The sequence below is a fragment of the Dioscorea cayenensis genome, chromosome 5, assembly GCF_009730915.1.
Source record: "Dioscorea cayenensis subsp. rotundata cultivar TDr96_F1 chromosome 5, TDr96_F1_v2_PseudoChromosome.rev07_lg8_w22 25.fasta, whole genome shotgun sequence".
Taxonomy (NCBI): domain Eukaryota; kingdom Viridiplantae; phylum Streptophyta; class Magnoliopsida; order Dioscoreales; family Dioscoreaceae; genus Dioscorea; species Dioscorea cayenensis.
Window position 1 is genome coordinate 14,690,752 of NC_052475.1, and position 21,585 is coordinate 14,712,336.

At 39.4% G+C, this 21,585-nt stretch overlaps 1 protein-coding gene across 1 annotated transcript; it reads right to left on the reverse strand.

Annotated features, from left to right (window-relative positions):
• Positions 1–16,643: 16,643 nt before the first annotated feature.
• LOC120260021 lies at positions 16,644–18,507 on the reverse strand. Its single transcript, XM_039267466.1, has 4 exons — positions 17,854–18,507; positions 17,103–17,299; positions 16,883–16,964; positions 16,644–16,682 (listed from the first exon to the last, which is right to left on the reverse strand). The coding sequence occupies exons 1-4, from the start codon at positions 18,505–18,507 to the stop codon at positions 16,644–16,646; spliced, it is 972 nt and encodes a 323-aa protein (XP_039123400.1).
• Between the last annotated feature and the right edge of the window lie 3,078 nt (positions 18,508–21,585).

Sequence of the window (21,585 nt, forward strand, 5' to 3'; positions counted from 1 at the left end):
CGAACTTCCATGGTTAATCTTGGGCACATAGCGAGATGTGACCCGAACAAAAGGTGTTGCAAGCTTTCATGTTGGGTCCGGCTTTCATGAAATGTGGAGAGGCTCACCAAGCTCCCTTAATGCCCTGCAAGGCATAAAGGGGCATCATCATTCCAAACAAAAATTAAGATTGCAAAAATAAATACTAGGGAGTAGTCAAAACATACAAATACTAGAGTAAGAGTAGTAAAGTTCTACACAAGGTTGGTAGGGCATCCCCTTCCCAACTTATTAAAATCAAACAAACACACAAGAAAAAAGTAAAGCAAAATAACAAACTATGGAAATAAATTGTCGATGTGGTGGTCTTGGTGTACGAGATCGCCAAGTAATACCCTATGAGTAACACAGGGGTCGTATTCCACGGGGCCAAGGAAGTATTATTACTCACTCTTCATCTATTATCTAGCCTACAATATTTAGTAAGAAGAACAAATAAAACAAAATAAACTAACCTAAGCTAATTCTATGGCTTGGTAACTAGCACACGGATGTAAACAAACAAGGGAGTATCATGGATGAGAAGGGAGTGTTTGGACAAGGAATCCACCTAGGGTTGTCAGTATGTCCCAAACTAGGATGGTTTAAAGATGCATTGATGATAGTTGAGACCTAGAGACCTCGTGAGTAGATTAGCCCCAATCTCTCGGGGAATAACCCCTGATCCCATACGAATGTTAATCAGAATCTCTTCCGGATCAACACACCTATGATCGCATTAAGTTCTAGGAGTTCTCTAATAGGAGTAAACCTGCTATCCTTTGGCTTAAACCTAGCAATGGAGGGCTACCAACACCCGATCTCTCGGTGTATAGGCAAAGTATCCCCTTTCAATCTCTTCTAGATCTAGTACACGTGAGTAGGTCACATCTACGCATATAACTTCTAATATAATTACGGATTTCTCCATACATGTAATTCTAAGCATCAAAGCATGGAAGATTGAATCTCAAACAACCATCAAATTAAATGAAGAACAATATATCCCAAGTTCATACACAAGATTAACCCTAGGGTTCATCCAAATCCAAACATAACAATAAGTTAATCCCTCATGATAAGGGACACTTATACAATATACAAGGAAGACAAAAACATAAAAGAAGTAATGAAAACCCCCTCTAGGTCATGATCTCCTTGAATGGATGAAGCTTTGAATAGTGTTACAATGGTGGCTTAGATCTTCACTTCAACTCCTTCTCCTTTGCTCTTCTCCCTCTTGGTGATGATGTGCACTCGTTTCCCATAAGGAATCGTTGCCGGAAGATGACCGGGTAGGCAAAAGTACTCTAGCACTCATAATAGTATCCATACTGGCTCAATGAGCACCTCATTGAGCTAGTATGCCTTCAAGTAAACTACTCTCTTCTTTGGCTACAGTATTCATCCCGGGGTCAATCCAGGGCAGCATTGAGACCGTATGCCTTGGATCAATTCATGACTCAAAAATCATCCAGGTGCTACAGTGGTTGCTATAATGATCTTGCTATAGTGCCACTGCTATAGTACTCCAGCTGCAGTAATATGCTATAGTAAATACACTACAGTACTGTGACCTGGTTTTCTTCTCTTTTTCGCTCAAATCATATCTCCATGTCCTCCATGGCTTTCGTGCCCTGAGAAGCAAATAATACACGATTAAGCACAAAACGAGCATCAATCCTTGTAAAAATACACGCTAACTGTATAAAATACATATACTAAAATGCATACATTTAGACACTTATCATATATATAGAACGAGCATGATATTATATGTGGAAAATATGGCTTGTATATATCTAGCATAACAAGATCTTGAAGAAGTGTTATACAACCATCTAGCTAAGAAGTTAACATCAGTGATTATTTATAAGGTCATATGCTACATACCAATATATGTTCAACCAAATACTATCTATTGTGTGTGTAGATAAGAATTTTGAAGTCAGGATATGATGTTTAGGCTTATGGTTGGGTCTACGTATGCTTTGTACATGCAACTCTGGGTTTGCATGCATGATATATAGAATTATGTATTTTAGCAAATTCTAATGCTTGTGTTGGGGGATTTTTCATGCCCTTGGAATTTACTCTTAAATATAGGGTATTCTGAGGAGCTTGATTCAATGTGGGGTTTGGAATTATTGGGCATAAATTGATAAGTGCTTGAATATACATATTTTGTCATATCATTTTACATACATTTAGCATCACCTTTTATCAGGTTTTATCGCTCATAAAGTGTATTTTGTGTTTCTTTATGCAAACAAGGCTGTGAAGGTGTGTAGAGGGAAAAGGAAGCAAAGATAGGGTGTGAAGGCACATTTTGAGATTCTAATTTGCATGATACAAGGACCAAGACACAAGCCATGTTTGCATACATGGGTGTGTGTGTGACAACTTTTGAACTTTTTGAGCTAATTCATAAGCCGAAAGGGCACAAGGGCAATCACACACCTATGTTCCAACTTGTGTGAAGATTTCAACAGAATTCTCAATATTTTCAATCGACAAAAAGCCACATGTTGTACATGAACTATAACAAAGTTACTATACATGCATGGTAATGCAAAGAATTCTCAAAAGAAATCCCACAAAATTAGTATACACATACTGTAACAAAGGTAATATACATGTGTACTGTAGCAAATTTATTGTACATGACAAGTGAAATTTTCACATAGCTATTTGCAATCATGTGGGAGGCCATATGAGCCTCTAATTTCATATTATAAAAGGTTGTTTTGCAAGTTTTATAGGTATATTTTATGCGGCTCTTGAGAGGCAATGATGCTATGGTTTGGAGATGAGGTCTTTCAGCTAAGAAGACGTTTCTTCACCAACTTTGATCGATTCCTCCTCCGTCATAGCATCAAGGAAGCCATCAATGACCTAAATTCAAAGTGGATTCCATCAAGACATTGAGACTACCCACCAAGGCCATCATCACGGATATAGGGGGTGTTTAATTCTTTGGCTTTTACATACTTTCATTCATTAATTTTTTGTTTTGTATATCGCTACATAGAAAGCTAAACCTCTAGAGCATATTCGGGCATGTGAACCCTAGGATTCTATTTTAATCTTGATTTGCATTGTGTTTCAAATTAATGCCAGTTTGGTTGTGTTTCTATCTTGTGTTTCTAATGCTTGCTTGCTCTATTAAGTTTATGGTTGATTGGTTTGCATGTTCTATTTACCTTAGTGACGAGAGAGATCACCATTAGGGCTAGAATTACCAGTATTGAAGAGGGTTTAGAGGGTGAGCTTTGAGATAACGTAGTGTCCCCTTTGCTTTCTGAGTTATTTATCCTATCTCCATATTCCCTAAGCTCTTAGCAACTATATGTGGTGAGAGGTTGACACGCGTCCGAATATGCGTGTAAACCGCAAGTGCACGGGTGTCGAAGTAATAATTACCCCGGTGAGTGGGTAGTCGAATCCACAAGGAACAGGGCTACTAGTACTAACTTCTTCTCTGCTTTCTAACCTAATGATAAATGGAAAGGTGTGGTGATCTAATGTGCGAAGAAATGAATACCGGAGACAAATATGCAAGGGTAAAATGGATGGAGATCTCAATCAGTAAAAGTGGGGTATTCGGGCAATGCTCCCCCTAGGATTCAGGTATTAGGTACCGAATAAGCAAAGTGTTTCTATGATGAGTAAGTTAAGTCGTGGAAATCCAAATATAATCGGATCCGGCCTCCCGATCACCGATACTAGTCCCCTACGAGGTCCCGGTGGAGAAATCGCTCAATCTCAACACCTCACACCACATATGACTGCAAAGCACTCTAGGGATTCCAAGAGTTGTATCCGATTCCTAAAGATTGATCCAACCCTAATTCCCGGCGAAGGATCCTAACCCCCTACAAGGTCCGGCAGAGAAATTTCTCAATCTCACGCCTCACACCAAATATGGTTGCATAGAGCTTAAGGAACGGAGATAGAATACACTTAATCGGAAGGGAGAGGGGACACTCCACTATCTCATGACTCACCCTCTCAACCCTCTTTAACCTTGAAGTTCTAACTCTAATGGAGACCTCTCTCACATCAAAGTAACAAATCATGCAAATCCAATCAACCACAAAGATTAATTAAACAAGCAAGCAATGAGAATACAAGATTAAAACTTAATCAAACTCGGATTAAATAGAAACACTAAGCAATTCCACAAAAGATGAGAATCCTAGGGTTCACAAGCCCAAATACCCTCTAGGGTTTTAGCTCTCCATGGAGCAACATACAAAACACACCATCAATGAATGAAAGTACATTAAAACCATAGAAATAAACTCCCTTATATATAAACTGATGGCCTTGATGGAGAGCTTCGACGTCTTGAAAGACCCACTCCGAAGCTAGGTTCACCGGTGGCTTCCTTGATGCTATGACGGAGGAGGAATCGATCAAAGTTGGTGACGAAGCGCCTCCAAAGCCGCAAAGACCTCCTCTCCAAACCCTAGCCGCCTCACCCCTCAAGAGCCGCACAAAAGATGAGAAAGAATAGGGCAAAACGGCTATTTATAGGCCTTAGATCACATCATCACGTGCCCTCATGCGCCTGTGTGGATTTTTCCACGCGCGCGTGAGCGATAATTTTGATACAGATCTGCTACGGGTGGAAATTACTACAATACTTTTCACAAAACGCGATCCGAACACTCTTCTCTTAAGGCCACATGTCCGGGCACACGTCCATGTGGTAGGCTATAAAACTTTTTCTTCATCGATGTATCTTTGAGAGGTCTTGCAATCTTCACAAAGAGAAGGAATATGAAGATGTGGCTGCCTTTGTGCCCTTCCAAATAGTGAATTGACTTGAATCTTCTTGGAAGTTGGCACACATCTCCACGTTTATGAACTGCTCTCGTGTCTTGATCCTTGAATTGAACAAGAACTCCCAACATTGTGTTTTTATAGCCTATCTTTGCTTCCTTTTTACTCTTCAAGGCATTCACAACCTATATGCATAAAAGAACACCAAATACACAATATGAGACATAAACCACAGTAAAAATGATGCTCAATGCATGTAAAACATATATAAAAATATGTCTACTCAAGCACTTATCAGAGGTATTAAGAGAAATCTCCATCAGGACCTTGTAGGGGGTTAGGGATCTTTCAGAGGTAAGGTTAGATCAATATTTAGGAATTAGATATATCTTCTAATATCCCTAGAGTGCTATGCCATCATATGTGGTGTGCGGAGTCAAGAGAATTCTCCACCAGAATCTCATAGGGGACTAATTATCAGTGGTCAGAAGGCAAGGGCTCGGTATACCTTAGGATTCCCATGACTGAACCTACTTATTCTAGAAACTCTTTGCAAAATCTTGTACCTAACACCTGAATTCTAGGGGGAGCATAACTTGGATACCCCACTTTTACTAATTGAGATTTCTCTGTATTTTACCCTAGCATATTCGACTATGGCGTCAGTTATTTGTGCATTAGTTCATCACATCATCCCATTCATTAGGCTAGATACCAGAGAAGTAGCTAATACTATTACTTCTGCTCCTTGTGGATTTGACTACCCGACCCATTGGGTACATTTTATTACTTGACTAACCCATGCACTCGCGAACACACGCAAAGGGTCTGTCATAAACCAAGTAACACCACATATAAATGTGTATATATATATATAATCTTATTATCGATAATTATACATTTATTTATTTATCTATTTCATTTTTTTTGAAAGTTTGCTTATATAATATTAACTCGTTTGTTGGGCTTCGATTCAGTTTCTAATATATATATATATATATATAAAAATTTTAAATTTTTTTTATTACCCTTAAACATTAATTCCCACATCTCTATTATATTTGTTAATCTTTGAAATATTAAATTTGTTAATAGTTTTGAATATAACTGGATTGTTTTTTGCTATAAATAATTGGATCATGCATATGTTCGTATATTTGCTGGATGAATTATTTGCATATCTTGAACTATCTTAAATTATGATATTCTATTTGGTTCTTGGACTATAATGTTATTTTGACATAAATACGTTTAGTCTCAAATTAACTAGGCACTAACCCTGTCACTAAGTGTAAAACACTAGCCTTATTGAAATGAAATTTTGATAATAGACTATAATTTCGCACTGTGTCATTGATGAAAGAATAATAGTTTCTGATAATATGGCTCCGGTAACTGAGGGCAAACAAATGAGATCTGAAAAATCTGACTCGGTCATTGAGTTTAAACATATGACCTATGATATTTTGTTTTGGCCATTGTACATATATTTTTGAATGCCTTATAATTTGTATTCTGTTGACTCAGTCTGATTTCCTAAACTATAGTTTTTTTGTAAACATTATTCTATGTCTTATTATTCATTTTTATTTTGAATCTATAAAACCTGCATGATCCCATGTATTTTGAATCTATAATTTTGTTGTTTTTTTTATTTCAAATCAGGAGTATAGTAGCTTAGAGGGAGTGAACAAGTAACAAACCTACCTTGGTGTAGTTTGAGCTCTAATTTTTATTTGTATTGTAAACTCTGAGCTTTGGATTTTGTAAATCTCGTATATTTTGAATTTGTGACTTTTGCAATATGTTATTCTAGGCAATATTATGTGACTTAAGACAGTTTCAGAGACCTTACATGCTTACTAGGTTCTACCCCTTGGGTATGCTGACGTTTGTCAATGCACAAGGACCAAATTTGGTATACATTTGTAATCAAATTGGATTCTCATAATGAGGACATCTTCTCAACAAAAACTTGAAGCTTCCCCATGTTTCATATAATTAATCAAAATCACCTTCAACAAAAGTTGTAACCTCATTTCATAACTTAGAGATTTTCATTGGAGAAAAATACTTTCACAAAAAAACTTTGACTTATTTCTTCCTATGCTGTAATCGAACTTGGTGGTAGATATGCTAGCCAAATCTTCGTTTTATCACTAAGTGAAAATGGAAATAGCCGTAACCATATACAATCATCTATTACACCATTGTGTTTGGAAGTTAATCTGACACTCGCAAGTGCATGGGGTCGTCAAGTAATACCCTGTGAGAGACACAGGGGTTGCATTCCACGGGGCCAATGAGCTACTCTTACTTCCTTTTTACTTATTGTTTAGCCTACAAATCGGAGTGCAAATATCCTAAACTAGCAAAATGGAATAAGTACTAAAGGAGAATGCAAATATGCCATGATGAAAGAGTGGGAAATCTAGAGGAAAGGACGGTCACGGATGTGGATTCCTTCTGGGCTACTAATGCTTGAGAATGCTAGGGTTACAAGGCAGTGGTGATTTTGGGCTAAGAGGTTCCTAAAATAGGTAATCCTGAATCCCACAGTGATTACCCCTAATCCTGTATGAGTATTGGTCTGGAATTTTCTCTGACCAAATCCTCCTATGATTGTAATGTGGACTAGGAATTCTCAAATTATGGTCAAACACACATCTAGGTTCACCCCTAATGGTTGGAGGGGGTACAAAATACCTGAATTTCTCCGTGTATTCGTACATGAATCCCTTTCAAGCTATGTGAGTCTAATACAAGGGTGCATCCCATGCATCCAAGTACAACCTAGGAGTCGAATCACAAAGTTCTCATGCTATTCAACACATCAAAGAACACAAAACTTGAATCACAAAATCAAACCACTTGCATTCAAAGCAACCTAAGCAACCATATAAGCAAGTTCACCCCAAGGTTTACCGGCATATGGTGACCTTGGGGTTTAATCGTCCATACAAGAAAATACAAAATTCATCATGGTGAAAACAACTAAAACAATCATAAGAAAAACTCCCTCAAAGGTTAGAAACCGAATGATGCTTCAGATTGCATGAAAAGGCTTCCACACAGGCAGCAATGGGGATGGCTTCCCTCTTTGTCTCCAAGCTTCTACAAGTAGGATCAAGGGTGGATCTTGTCGAATCTTGCTTCTTCCTTCGATTTCCTCTTCAAAAATGTTTTCTTGAGCCTTCTTTACCCCTGATTTGGAAGATAGAGAAGGATGGTGGGAGGTAGGAGAAAAGAATGCCCAACAAAGCCCTAAAAAGCCCTTTTAAGAACCTTCTTGGGTTGGCTTCATGGCCTCGTTCACAAACCTGTAAGAGTCTCGGGATTCCACTAAAAATTCTGTGAAGTGCTACAGTAAAATGCTAAAGTACTACTACTAAAGTAAACCAGCTACAGTACCTATGCATATTCCAGGCAGTTCACGGGCATCTTCACAACCATCAGCAAACCCGTCAACGAAACCTGAGGCTTTTCCGTTTTCTAACTTCTTTGTGCTATAGTAACTATTACAATGCTGCTACAAGAAGGAGAATTACCTCCGTTTTCATCAAGAATGTTGAAAAGTAAGGCTTCAACCGGTGACCGTTCACTTTGAGTGTCCCTCTTTCAGGATGAATTATTTCAATAGCGCCATGTGGGAATACTTTTGAGACAGTATATGGCCCTGACCAATTTGATTTCAACTTCCCTGGAAAGAGTTTCAATCTTGAATTGAAGAGTAGCACCTGGTCTAATTCCTTGAAAAACTTGCCTTAATTGATGTGCCGATCATGATATTCCTTCGACCTTTTTTTGTAGAGAGCTAAATTTTCATAAGCCATGGTTCGTCACTCATCTAACTTATTTAACTGGAGTTTTCTCTTCTTGCCTGTTAAGTGAGGATCAAAATTGAGCTACTTTATAGCCCAATATACCCAATGTTCCACCTCAACTGGTAGATGACATGCTTTTCCATAGATCAGTTTGTAAGGAGTAACTCCTATGGGTGTCTTATAGGTAATTCTGTATGTCCAAAGTACATCATCTAAATGATCAGCCCAGTCTTTCATGTGATTGGCAACTGTCTTCTCTAAGATTTGTTTCAACTCCCCATTTGAAACTTCGACTTGCCCACTGGTCTGAGGATGATATGGTGTGGTGATTCTGTGAGAGATACCATACCATTTTAGACCTTATCGAATGGTGAATTACAAAAATGACTACCCCTGTCACTAATAATCACTCTTGGTCTGCAAAACCTGGAGAACAATTTCTTTAAAAATTTCACTACCATTCTTGATAATTCATTGGGAGAGCTTGTGCTTCCACCCATCTTGACAAATAGTCAACTACTACTAAAATGAAATTGTTACCATGAAAATTGGGAAAAAGGCCCATAAAGTCGATACCCCAAATGTCGAAGACTTCACAAACTTGATCCTAATTTTGAGGCATCTCGTCCTGGTGAGAGAGATTTCCCACACATTGGCATCTATCACATATGAGTACATATTCTTGTGCATCTTGGAACATCTAAGGCCAGTAAAATCTTGCATCCAAAATCTTCCTTATTGTGCGGTTCGCGTTATAGTGACCTCCGGTTGGACCCGAATGACATTGTTTCAGAATATTTTGCCCTTCCTTTTGTGACACGCATCTTCTTACCACCTGATCAGAACAACCCCTGAAAAGATAAGGATCTTCCCACATATAGTATTTTAAATATGGGAAAAATTTCTTCCTCTATTGATGAGTGAACTACTTTGGGAACATCTTTGCGACCAAGTAGTTTGCAATGTCATTGAACCAAGGAGTTTCTTCATCCATTACTACCTGAATGCTATAAAGTTGCTCTCCTGGGAATGTATCATTTATCTCTCTCTTTTCTAAAACATTCTCATGAGGTCCCCCAAGTCAAGAAAGGTGATCTGTAGCCAAATTCTCCGCTCCACTTTTATCCCTTATCTTCAAATCAAGCTCTTATGGAAGAAGTACCCAACAGATCAATCGAGGCATGGCATTTGATTTGTTCAACAAGTATTTCAATGCAGAGTGATCAGTATACACAATTACTTTAGAAAGCACCAAGTATGATCAAAATTTATCAAAAGCAAACACCTCTGCAAGTAATTCCTTCTCGGTGGTCGTGTAATTTTCCTGGGCCCCATTTAAAGTCTTGTTTACATGATAGATAGGATGAAAATGGTTGACCCGTCATTGCCTAAGTATTATCCCCAACTGCATAATCACTTGCATCACATATTAATTCAAACGGCAAATTCCAATCTTGGGAAAACTATGATCGGTGCCTCCACAAGCTTTTTCTTTAGGTTAAACAAAGAAGTCATGCATTCTTCATTAAATTCAAAAGGGGAATCTTTTTCAAGTAGCTTCGTCAATGTCCGGGTGATCGAAGAGAAATTCTTGATGAATCTCCTGTAGAACCTGGCATGTCCCAAGAAGCTTATGATAACTTTCACTAAAGTAGGAGGGGGTAGTTTTTCGATGGTGGCAACCTTCACCCTGTCCACTTCAATCCCTTTATGCGAAATCTTGTGCCCGAGTACTATGCCCTCCTTGACCATAAAGTGACATTTTCCTAACAGAGAACCAAAATTGGTCTCCTCACACCGGGCTAGAACTTTTTCTAAATTTTTGAGGCACAGATCGAATGAATCGCCAAAGACCGAGAAGTCATCCATGAATACTTCCATAATGTCTTTTACCATGTCTTCAAAGATAGCCATCATACATCTTTGAAAGGTAGCCGATGTGTTGCATAACCTGAAAAGCATACAACAATAGGCGAACTTGCCATAAGGACAAGTGAAGGTGGTCTTCTCTTGATCTTTTGAGGCAATGGGGATTTGAAAGTAACAAGAGAGTCCATCGAAGAAGCAGTAATATGACTGTCCTGCTAGCCATTCAAGCATCTGGTCAATGAAGGGCAAGGGAAAATAGTCCTTCCTTGTGGCATCATTAATCTTTCTGTAGTCTATGCAAACTCTCCAACCTGTGATGGTTCTGGTGGGAACAAGTCATTTTTCTCATTAGTGACTACCGTTATCCATCCATTTTTCGGTACTACCTGCACTAGACTCACCCACTCATTAACGGAGATTGGGTAGATAATGCCCATGTCAAGAAGCTTGATAACCTCATTTTGTACTACCTCTTTCATGTTAGGATTGAGTCTTCAATGAGGTATCACTGTTGGTCTATGATTGTCTTCCTTGAGGATCTTGTGAGTAAAAAAAGGGCTGATCCCCTTGACATCAGAAATTTTCAAGAGATTACCCTCTTGTATTTCTTCAGTATACTTAAGACTGTCCTTTTGCTCAGCTATCAAATTTGAAGCAATAATAATTGGAAGTTTGGATCTCTTTGACATGAAAGCATACTCCAAGTGATTAGGAATTGGTTTTAGTTCCAGTTCTGGTGGTTCTTCAATTGACGACTTCAGTCTCTCATATTTTCAAGATCAAATTCCTTAACCTCTCTATTCTCCTCCTCTGATGAGCTATGATTATCTGAACTATCCCCTAGAGCATGAACCTTGAACTCTGATGAATTTAATTTGCTTCCTTGAGGATGATTTATTTCTCCATAACGACATAGCCTCAACTAATGAGTATCTTCCTTATCTGGTTGCATTAACACTGAAGGAATATCCAGCCTTCTCTTAACTTCCTAGCTGGTGGATATGGGGAAGAGACTGAGTGATGGACAAGGCTCAACTACTGGAGTTATCCCCATCTAATTCCATAAACTGCTTGAAGAAGCCCTGTACACATTGCTCCCCAAGACTCAGAGTGTGCCTTCCACCACTCATTATTGAAAAGTGTGCTACCCACCCTTGTCAATTCAATTCCTGCTGACGATTCACTTGGACAATTAGGGTGCGGGTCCTACAAATAATGATAGTTAGTCTAACTGTTAGCTAAAGCCATAGCTACAAAGAGGAAAAACGAAATATTTACAAAGATAAAATGTGGCGGTAGAAGACACTAATGAACAAGATAAGGAAAATAAGTATATACAGCGAAAACAAAAAAAAATAAAAGAAACAAAATGCAAATAAATGGCTAGATCAACAAGCTCAAAGTTTTCCTTGTGGGCCCCCAGCAATGGCACCAAAAACTTGATGTGGCATCTGCAAGTGCATGGGGTCGTCAAGTAATACCTTGTGAGAGGCACCGGAGTCGCATTCCACGGGGTCAACGAGCTACCCTTACTTCATCTTTACTTATTGTTTAGCCTATAAATCAAAGTGCAAATGTCCTAAAGTAGCAAAATTGAATAAGAACTACTAAAGGAAAATGCAAATATGCCAGAATGAAAGAGTGGGAAATCTAAAGGAAAGGACTGTCACGGATGTGGATTCCCTCTGGGCTACTAATGCTTGAGAATGCTAAGATTACAAGGCAATAGTGATTTTGGGCCAAGAGATTCCTAAAATAGGTAATCTCGAATCCCTCGGTGATTACCCCTAATCCTATATGAGTATTGGTTTGGAATTTCTTCCAACCAATTCCTCCTACGATTGCAATGTGGACTAGGAATTTTCAAATTAGGGTCAAACACACATCTAGGTTCACCGCTAATGGTTGGAGGGGTACAAAATACCCGAATTCCTCCGTGTATTCGTACATGAATCCCTTTTAAGCTATGCGAGTCTAATACAAGGGTGCATCCCACACATCCAAGTACAACCTAGGAGTTAAATCACAAAGTTTTCATGCTATTCAACACATCAAAGATCACAAAGCTTGAATCACAAAATCAAACCACTTGCATTCAAAGCAACCAAAGCAACCATATAAGCAAGTTCACCCCAAGGTTTACCGGCATATGTTGACCTTGGAATTTAGCTGTCCATACAAGAAAATACAAAATTCATCATAGTTAAAACAACTAAAACAATCATAAGAAAAACTCCCTCAAAGGTTAGAAATTGAATGATGCTTCAGATTGCATGAAAAGCTTCCACACGGGCCGCAATGGAGGTGGCTTCCGCTGTTGTCACTAAGCTTCTACAAGTAGGATCAAGGGTGGATCTTGCCAAATCTTGCTTCTTCCTTCGATTTCCTCTTCAAAAATGTTTTCTTGAGCCTTCTTTACCCTGGATTTGAAAGATGGAGAAGGATGATGGGAGGTAGGAGAAGAGAATGCCCAACAAAGCCCTAAAAAGCCCTTTTAAAAACCTTCTTGGGTTGGCTTCATGGCCTCGTTCACGGGCAAGAAGGAGCCCGTAAGAGTCTCAAGATTTCGCCAAAAATTCTGTGAAGTGCTACAGTAAACCTACTACAGTGCCTGTTCATTTTTCAGCCGGTTCATGGGTATCTTCATGGCCGCAACAAACCCGTCAACAAAACTCTAGGCTTTGTCGTTTCCTAAATTCTTCGTGCTACAGTACCATGGCCCTAAAACATCATTTTCGGTGTCATTTTTCTTCTCTTTTGTGTTGTCAAGCTCACCAGGTCATCCTTAAGACCCATAACACAAAATAGACCCATTAGACCACAAAACGACAACAATTCATTGATTTATACATAAATAATACAACATAAATATGTATATAATACACACATTTAGGTGTTTATCAGAAGTCTAGTAAATTCTGTAAAAAATTCACTATGTGAGAATTCAGTTCTTGATGAGCTAGACCTCTAAAATGAACCGATTTTTATATCATTTATATTATCGATAGCTTGATTTCAAATTCTTTAGATTGTATAGCCAACCTACAAAAGTTTGTCTCAATCTCTTCTAAATTTGCATTATATAATCTCTCAAGGATCTTTTATGGACATCTCCTTGGAAGTTTAGGCTATTGATTCCCTCCATAATATCTCTTCTTCATTTATCTTCATCTTTGTAAGGTTGTTCTATTCTATTTGGGATCAAACTCTTTCAATTTTTCCGTGCTAGATTTAGTTCTACACTATAAGAAACGTCATAAATTTCAATAAATAAATAAATAAGTAACAAAGTAAAATTCTCAAATTAACAAGTAATTATTGACAAGGTCCCCTTGCGTATATCCCGCAAGTGCACGGGTTTGTCGAAGTAATATCCCGGGTGAGTGGGGTCGAATCCACAGGGAGTAGGGAGTAAAGACACTTAATTCGATTCTTAGCTATGTGGAGTATCAACAATGATAAGTGTGATAATGATTCAATTCTCAACAATTAAAAGCAACAAGTAAGAGAGCAAAAGTAAGGAGGAGGCAAGGCAATCGATAAAGATGGGGTACTCGGATGATGCTTCACCTAGGAAAATCGTTTCAAGTGCAAGAACTCTATATTATGCTTCCTAATCAATTTAATGGTGAGTCGTGAAAATCCTTACATATATAATCCCAAATCTAAGGTCAACTATGCCTAACTCTATTCATGTCCCGGAGGAGAGATTAAATAACCTCTCAACCTCGCACTCGAATAAAGTTGCAATGAGCTCTAGGGATTCCAAGTGATAAATCGCTTCCTAATTATAGACCTAACCCTTTGGTCCAGGCGGAAGGTCCCTACCCACAATTAAGCCCTAGATACTAAGATCCCCTCAACGCTTCACTCCATTGCACGCGCAACTAGGCCCCAGCGGAGGTTCATCCCTTAGAACATTCACTCTATTATGGCCGCAAAGAACTCAAGGAACGGAGGTAGAATCTATCACGTCGGAGGGGAAAGGGGACGCTCCTGTACCTCTCGACTCACCCTCTCAACCCTCTCCAACCTAGCTTTGTCTAATGCTCGTGGTGTGTCACTCACTCACAAGGTTACCAACAAGAACTCTCAACCCTAGTGTCACTCTAGGGGAAATGTTCATATAATCAAGCATTCAAGGTTGGAACTCACAATAAACATCAATTTATTGAAAGCATAATAAAGAAGTTCAAAGAAACGAATACATCCTAGGGTTCACAATCACCCAAGTACCCACTAGGGGTTTAGCTCTCCATGGAGCTAAGTACAATCAAAGAAATTGAATGTAAAAGCAATGAATCTATAAAGAAACCCCTCGATGGTCGTGTCGATGGTCTTATGGAGAGTCCTCTACTCGTCGTCCAAGGATTCCCTCGTTCGGTATAGGATACGCCTCAACGGAAGCTCACCTACCAACCTTCTTCCTCAGGAATGACGATGTCGGAGCCGTAGAACCTCTCCAAAACTTTGGCCAATATCCCTCAAAACCCTAGCCGAAGCCCTCTCTCAAGTTGGAGAAAAGATGGAGAAAAGAATACCAAAATCGGGGCTGAATCGGCTTTAAATAGGGCTGGAATCGGGCAACTCCACGGGAGTGGACGCTACAGTACTTGCTACATTGTTGCTACAGTCTTTGACCTGAATAACTTCCCAATTCCATACTTTCATCGGGGTAACGCAAACGAGCACACGTTCACGTCGTGAATCACTTGCTTCTTAAATGATATATATGTTGGTGGAGCTCCTGTTCTTATATGCATAAAACGGAATGCTCGAGTGTGACTGCCTTTGTGCCCCTCCAAATGGATGTGCTCACTCGAATGCGAGGAGGTTGGCACACACTCTAGCATCTAACACCTACCCTATGTCTTCGCGTTTGAACCTTAGCAAGATCTCCTCCAAAATAGGTGCATTATGATCCACATTGGCCTATTTCCTTCATACTCAACCTCACAACCATACCTGCATAAAAGTAACATAAAAACACACATATTAATGTAAAAACCTGAGAAAAGTAATGCTCAACTTAAGAAAAGAATGCTTCACATTCATATCACACAAGCACTTATCAATTATATTGAAATGACCTAAAAATAGACAATAGTCCCCAACAATGACACCTAAAACTTGATGTGATTTTTTATAATGAGTTAGCAAATTTAATTTAATTAATATTGAGATGAATAGAGTGTTAAATTCAAAGAGAACTATGGTATCCAATGATGACAAGACAAACTATGTTTTATATTATTTGAAAAGTTGATGTTGATTTTGCAATAAGAATAAAAGTTAGAAATATTTAATAAAATCAATGTGATGAGTGTTCTAGAAAATATTTCTATATGAAGAAGGCATTCGGTCTTGATTCACCTTTTACATTTCTAAGAATGATTAATCTTCTTGGAAAATTCTTGCATTTGCTCTGTTTCTTTAGAAAAAAAAATTGTATTAACTCAAGATCTCATATCCTAGCATCCTAAGATAATTGAGGAGACAACGAATCCCTATGGAATCCAAATCAAGCTAAGAATTCCCTATGGAAACCCCGTTCATCCCAAGATTATCATTTGTAGGCAACCTATATCAAATTGATCAATTCTAGGCTTGAAACCCAGTCTCTAATATCTAGGTACCCTAATTACTCCATCAAAGCCTCAACTAATAAGGTTTTAACTCCTAAGATCCTATATTTGGGTATCTTACTCTTGTATATGGCATATAAATAATTTAAAAAGATCTTCTTTTTTTTTTGCAAATAGAGTTCTGGGAACTAAATAACCCGAAAAGGAGACAAACGAAAAACACAACTAGAAAGAAAGACAGAAGTTCGAGCAGATTTCTTCGAGCCAACGCGGGCAGTCATGGCCTTGAGCAAAGTGAGAAATTTGAGGGTTGTCGCTTCCAACGTGGGCTAGACGACCAGCAATTGCGTTTGAATCTTTGTCAATATGTTCAAAGGAAAAGTTGGTCTAGAGTTGGATTAAACTTTTGATGTCGCTGAGTAAGTTGATGAACCTCCAGGCTGTGATGTTGTTAAAATCATTGATCAAACAAATGGCATTTCTACAATCAGAGAAGAGAATTTCTGGTTCCCATCCATTCAAGCAGCAATGCTGCAACGCATGATAGATGGCACGAAGTTCAGCTTCTAGGGGGAGGAGCAAGAGCCCCCAGCATCACCTGCAAGCAAAATAGAGCGAAGATTAGAGTAAATAATGAAACCAAAGCTGGCTTTACCTGACAGTAGAGCCCAGGTAGCATCAATGGACACAAGGATGGAAAAGCTTAGTTAGACGAAGGGTAGTAGGATTTCGGCGATTTTAAAGACCCTTAGCCATGAAGAAATTGTGCACATAGGACCAGGCTTTGTCAGGAATTGCCTGAAAGTTAGGCTCAAGTTGCTGGAAAATGAAGTTGCAATGCGAGGTCCAAATTAACCAAGCAACTGAAGCCATAATCACCCTGGCAAAATCACAATTAAATCGGCATTCAAAGTTAGATGTAAGCCAAGAACCATGAGCAAGTTGGTTTATTAAAGAGTAGTTCAAACCCAGCCTACTAAAGACAGTGTTCTAGCAAAGAATACTGCAGCGGCAATACCAAAGGAGGTGCTCAATAGTTTCAGAGTGTAACCGACAGAAATGGCAGATAGAAACAGGCCTCAGGTTAAGATTATAAAGGTAGGCACCATTAGGTAGTTTGCCATGAGCAACCTTCCAAAGGAAAACCTTGACCCGAGGGATAACCATAAACTTCCAAATATGATTCCAGCCAGCCCAACTACAAGCTTCCTCACCCTTAGAATTGATAAAATTATAAACAACTGCCACAGTTGTGGCATTCGAAGAAATGGGGAGCCACACCCATTTATTAAAACCCAAAGTATCAAAAACCACATCATTAAGACAAAATCTGCTCAAGTCCCCCCCAAAAAGAAAAGAACAGGTTTGGAAATTAAAAGCACTATCGGGGATGAAAGAATTAATATTAGGATTTTTTGTTAAAATTCATATTTAAAAAAGTGGGCTTGCTATTAAGAGGGATGTCAAAAATCCAAGGATCATTCCACACATTGATAGAATTAGGATTGCACACAGAGAGTTTGAAGTTGGGACCAAGGATAGTAGCAGTTTTTGAGATCGCTTTAAAAAACCCAGAAGTATTACAGGAAGAGGTATTGTGTTCCAAATGCTCCAACTTTAGTATTTATGATGAAAAATGGAAACCCAGATCTTATCAAAATTGTTAGCAATGGAAAACACATGTTTGGCAAATAGAGACAGTCTGGCATTTCTAAGGTTACACAGGCCGAGGCCCCCCTCAGACTTAGGAAGAGTCACAGTATTCCAACCAATGGAGTGAAAGCCACAATTCCTGCATTCCTATCCCATAGAAAAGACCGAGCAAGCATAGAAATGGAGTCCTGGATCAGATCTGGGAGGAAAAAGTTAGAGAGAAAGTAGACAGGAAGAGCAAAGATATTGGAGTTAATGAGAATGATATGGCCAGCTTTAGAGATATGAGTATGGTTCCAATTATTAATGACAGAGACAGTGTTGTCAATCAAAGGTCGGAAATGTCTAGCAGGGAGGCGAGAAGGAGACATAGGAGCTCCCAAGTAAGTGAAAGGAAAATTTCCAAGTTTCATGCCCAAAATTGAAGCAATAGATTTGGAAACTCTCTTATTAAACCAGCTTGGAAAGTAAATAGCAGATTTGAGAAGGTTGGGATGTTGACCAGAGATGGAAGCATACAAGTTGAGACAGAACAGCATGTTCCTGGCAGAACGTCTAGAAGCTTTAGTAACCAGGATCAAATCATCAGCAAACATAAGGTGATTAATATTCCTAGGAAGGTTAGGATCAAAACTCGACAACAAATTTGTATAAAGGGCATGGTTGAGGATGGCAGAGAGGTTTTGAGTGGCTAAGAGGAACAGCAGGGGAAATAGGGTCACCTTGTCAAACACCCCTAGAGATGTTAATCCAACAAGTAGGTTTGCCATTAATAAGGAAAGAGAATGTAGCAGAAGAAAGCAAGAATTAATCTATGAAATCCGCTTCTTTGAGAAGCCCATTCTATGGAGGGTTGCAAGAATTGTGTTCCATTCCACAGTATCAAAGGCCTTCTCAATATCAACTTTGATAAACATCCTAGGGGGGCTAGATTTATCAGTTTCTAAGGAATGAACCATCTCTTGCACATCAATAATGTTATCAAAAGTAGAACGGCCAGCAAGAAAGCCAGACTGTTCAATGGCAATTAATTTGGGGAACACATGCTTGAGCCTTTAGGCAAAAATTTTTTAAATGAGTTTGTAACAAACATTACATAGGGAAATTGGGCAGAAAATTAGAAACTTTTTGCGGATGATCATTTTTAGAAATAAGAACAACAAAAGTTTTGCCCCAAGAATTAGGAATTTTAGTAATGGCAAAGAAATAAGAAATAGCATTGAAAATGTGATCCCCTAAGACATTACAATAAAAAAGGTAGATCTCAACATTGAAACCATCCGGCTGAGGAGATTTACCATGCGGCGTGGACCTAAGGGTTCAGAAAACCTCCCCTTTGGTGACAATTTTGATTAACTCTTCCTTATCATCGGAAGCCAGCGTAGGAAAATCATTAGGCAGAATAGAGAACATATGGTCTAGAGAAAGAGACGAAGAAGAAGCCCACAAGTTTTGATAGAAAGCGAGAAAATTGTTTTCAATTTCCCACGAGAAGTAAGAATGTTACCAGAATTATCTCGAAGCGATTGAATTTTAAACTTGACCTATCGAGCTTTCACAACGCGTTGGAAGAAAGAGGTGTTGAGGTCCCCATGATTCAACCAGTGCATTCTAGCACGTTGGGCCCAAAAGATAGAATTATGGGAAAGAAGAGCAACATGTCTATTATGTAAGGAATGAAGCCAGATGTCGTGCCACGAGTCCAGTGAAAGGTCCCTTTCTTCAATGTTTCTAATCTCAGCCTCAAGATTTGAGAGTTTTGTGTCGATAGGACTGAGACCAGACCTACGCCACAAAATGAGATTATGTTTAGCACAGAGAAGGCAGTGCTGCATGGAATGCATGGGAGAAGAGTGATAATTAGCCTCAAAGGTTTTAATAATAATATTGTGGCAAGCATTATAGTCAAGCCAATAATTATCGAAATGGAAGATAGAGGATTTAGAAGAGTTGCGAGTGATAGCAGCGAGGAGGAGTGGGGAGTGATCAGAACAAGCCCTGGGGAGATGATGATTCTCCATAGATGAGAACAAATAAACCCAGTTGTGATTAGCTAAGCAGCGGTCTAGGCGCGCCCACCGATGGGCCAAACATACCTAATTGTTGCACCAAGTAAATCGGGGCCCTACAAAGCCAATATCAATCAAGCTTTTAGTCTTAACAAAACTAGAGAAAAAAAATGAGATTTGTACATATAAGAGTTAGAAGCACCCCCTTTAAAGTCGTTGGTGGAGAAGACAACATTGAAGTCCCCCACAAGCAGCCAGGGAAGACTAATATTATTGATACCCGCAAGGATTTGCCACAAGAGCTTTTGGGAGGACAAAAATTGGGAGTTATATATCACAGTGAGGATCCAAGGGCCTTTAGTGGATGAAATAACCAAGTTGAGCGACATGCGAGTTGCAGCGAGCGGGGTCACCAACCCTAGGCCACGGGACCAGAGAACGATGATCCCCCCAGAGAACCCTTGAGCAGGAATAACTGCCCACTCCCAAGAACGGGCAAACCTATTATAAAAGCAAAGAGAACGGACAATGTCAGTTTTAGTTTCCACAAGACAAATGATAGTAGGTTTTAAACGACGAATAAAGTCTTCGATATGATCAACAGTGCGAGAGTTAGAAATTCCCCCATAATTCCAACAAATGATTTTCAGATGCATCATCATAAACAAATAAAAAGAGAGGAACAAACAAGAAAGGAGGGATTAAGAGTTAGGGATTGATCTCCCTTTCTTGAGGCCTGTCTTATTTTTAGTTGGAGCGCGCCTGGCGAGGACCTCCAGTTTAATATCCTTTTGGTAGTGTGAGAGGATCATGTCATCCTCTGGCTCCGGAAGGGATCCAGAGTCCTCAGATCCCTGAAGCGAACCATCATCCCCCAAATCTCTTGGGTCATCCATCTAAAAGTCCTTCGGAGGAAGCGGAAGAAAAGAAAGCTTTACTTTATCAACCAGAAATGAATGATGGGAGTCATCATCGTTCTGAGTAGCAGAAATTAGAAGAAGGGGTTGGCTTGAAAAAGTTTGGAAAGATGAATGGCTAGGACAGGCAGGATGGGACGGGTGAGAAGGCACGGCAGTTTCCAAGCCATCAGATTGAGCAGGTATGGGAACCAGTATTAAAGGTGAGCAGGGCATCACCGCCTCAGCAAGATTGATAGTGGCTGAAAGGGCATTAGGACCCAGAGAAAAATCAAAAGGGAAATCCTCGAGACGATATAAGGAGCCATTTTCAACGTTTGGAATTAATTCAATGGCTTTGGCATTCTCAAGATGTAGAAAGACGACTTTACTCGAGAGGTAAACGGTTGCAGCGCTACGACGCGAGAAGCCGCCACATGTAGTGAAGAGAGGAGCTTGCTCCAGACACGTGTCGGGTAGCTGTTCATCATTCTTGTTTTGACATCCAGGATTAGGGTTGTGGGCACCACCGCGACCGCGGCCGTGACCAAGGCCCTTGTGGCTTCGAGGTTTCAGCCATGACCCGAATTCAGGTGAATTATCCTCAACCCCAGGAATGATATTAAATTCTTCCTTATCATTCATCAAACTATCAACCATACCTTCAGTAGCCTCGCCAGGAGACTGATGAGGATCGTCAACCTCCATCGCCTTCTCCAAAGAGAAAGCGGGTGACCAAGGACCATCATCCGATTTCCTGCTGCTAAGTAATGTACAGTTTGATTCTCCATGCCCCACACGGCCACACCTATAGCAAAAAACCGGGAGCTTTTCATAAAGAGCTATAATGAAAACCGAGTTATCCCCATATATTACCCAGGTCCCTTTCTGGAGAGGAAGATCAAGATCAATTTCAACACAAATACGAGCATATTTAGATCGA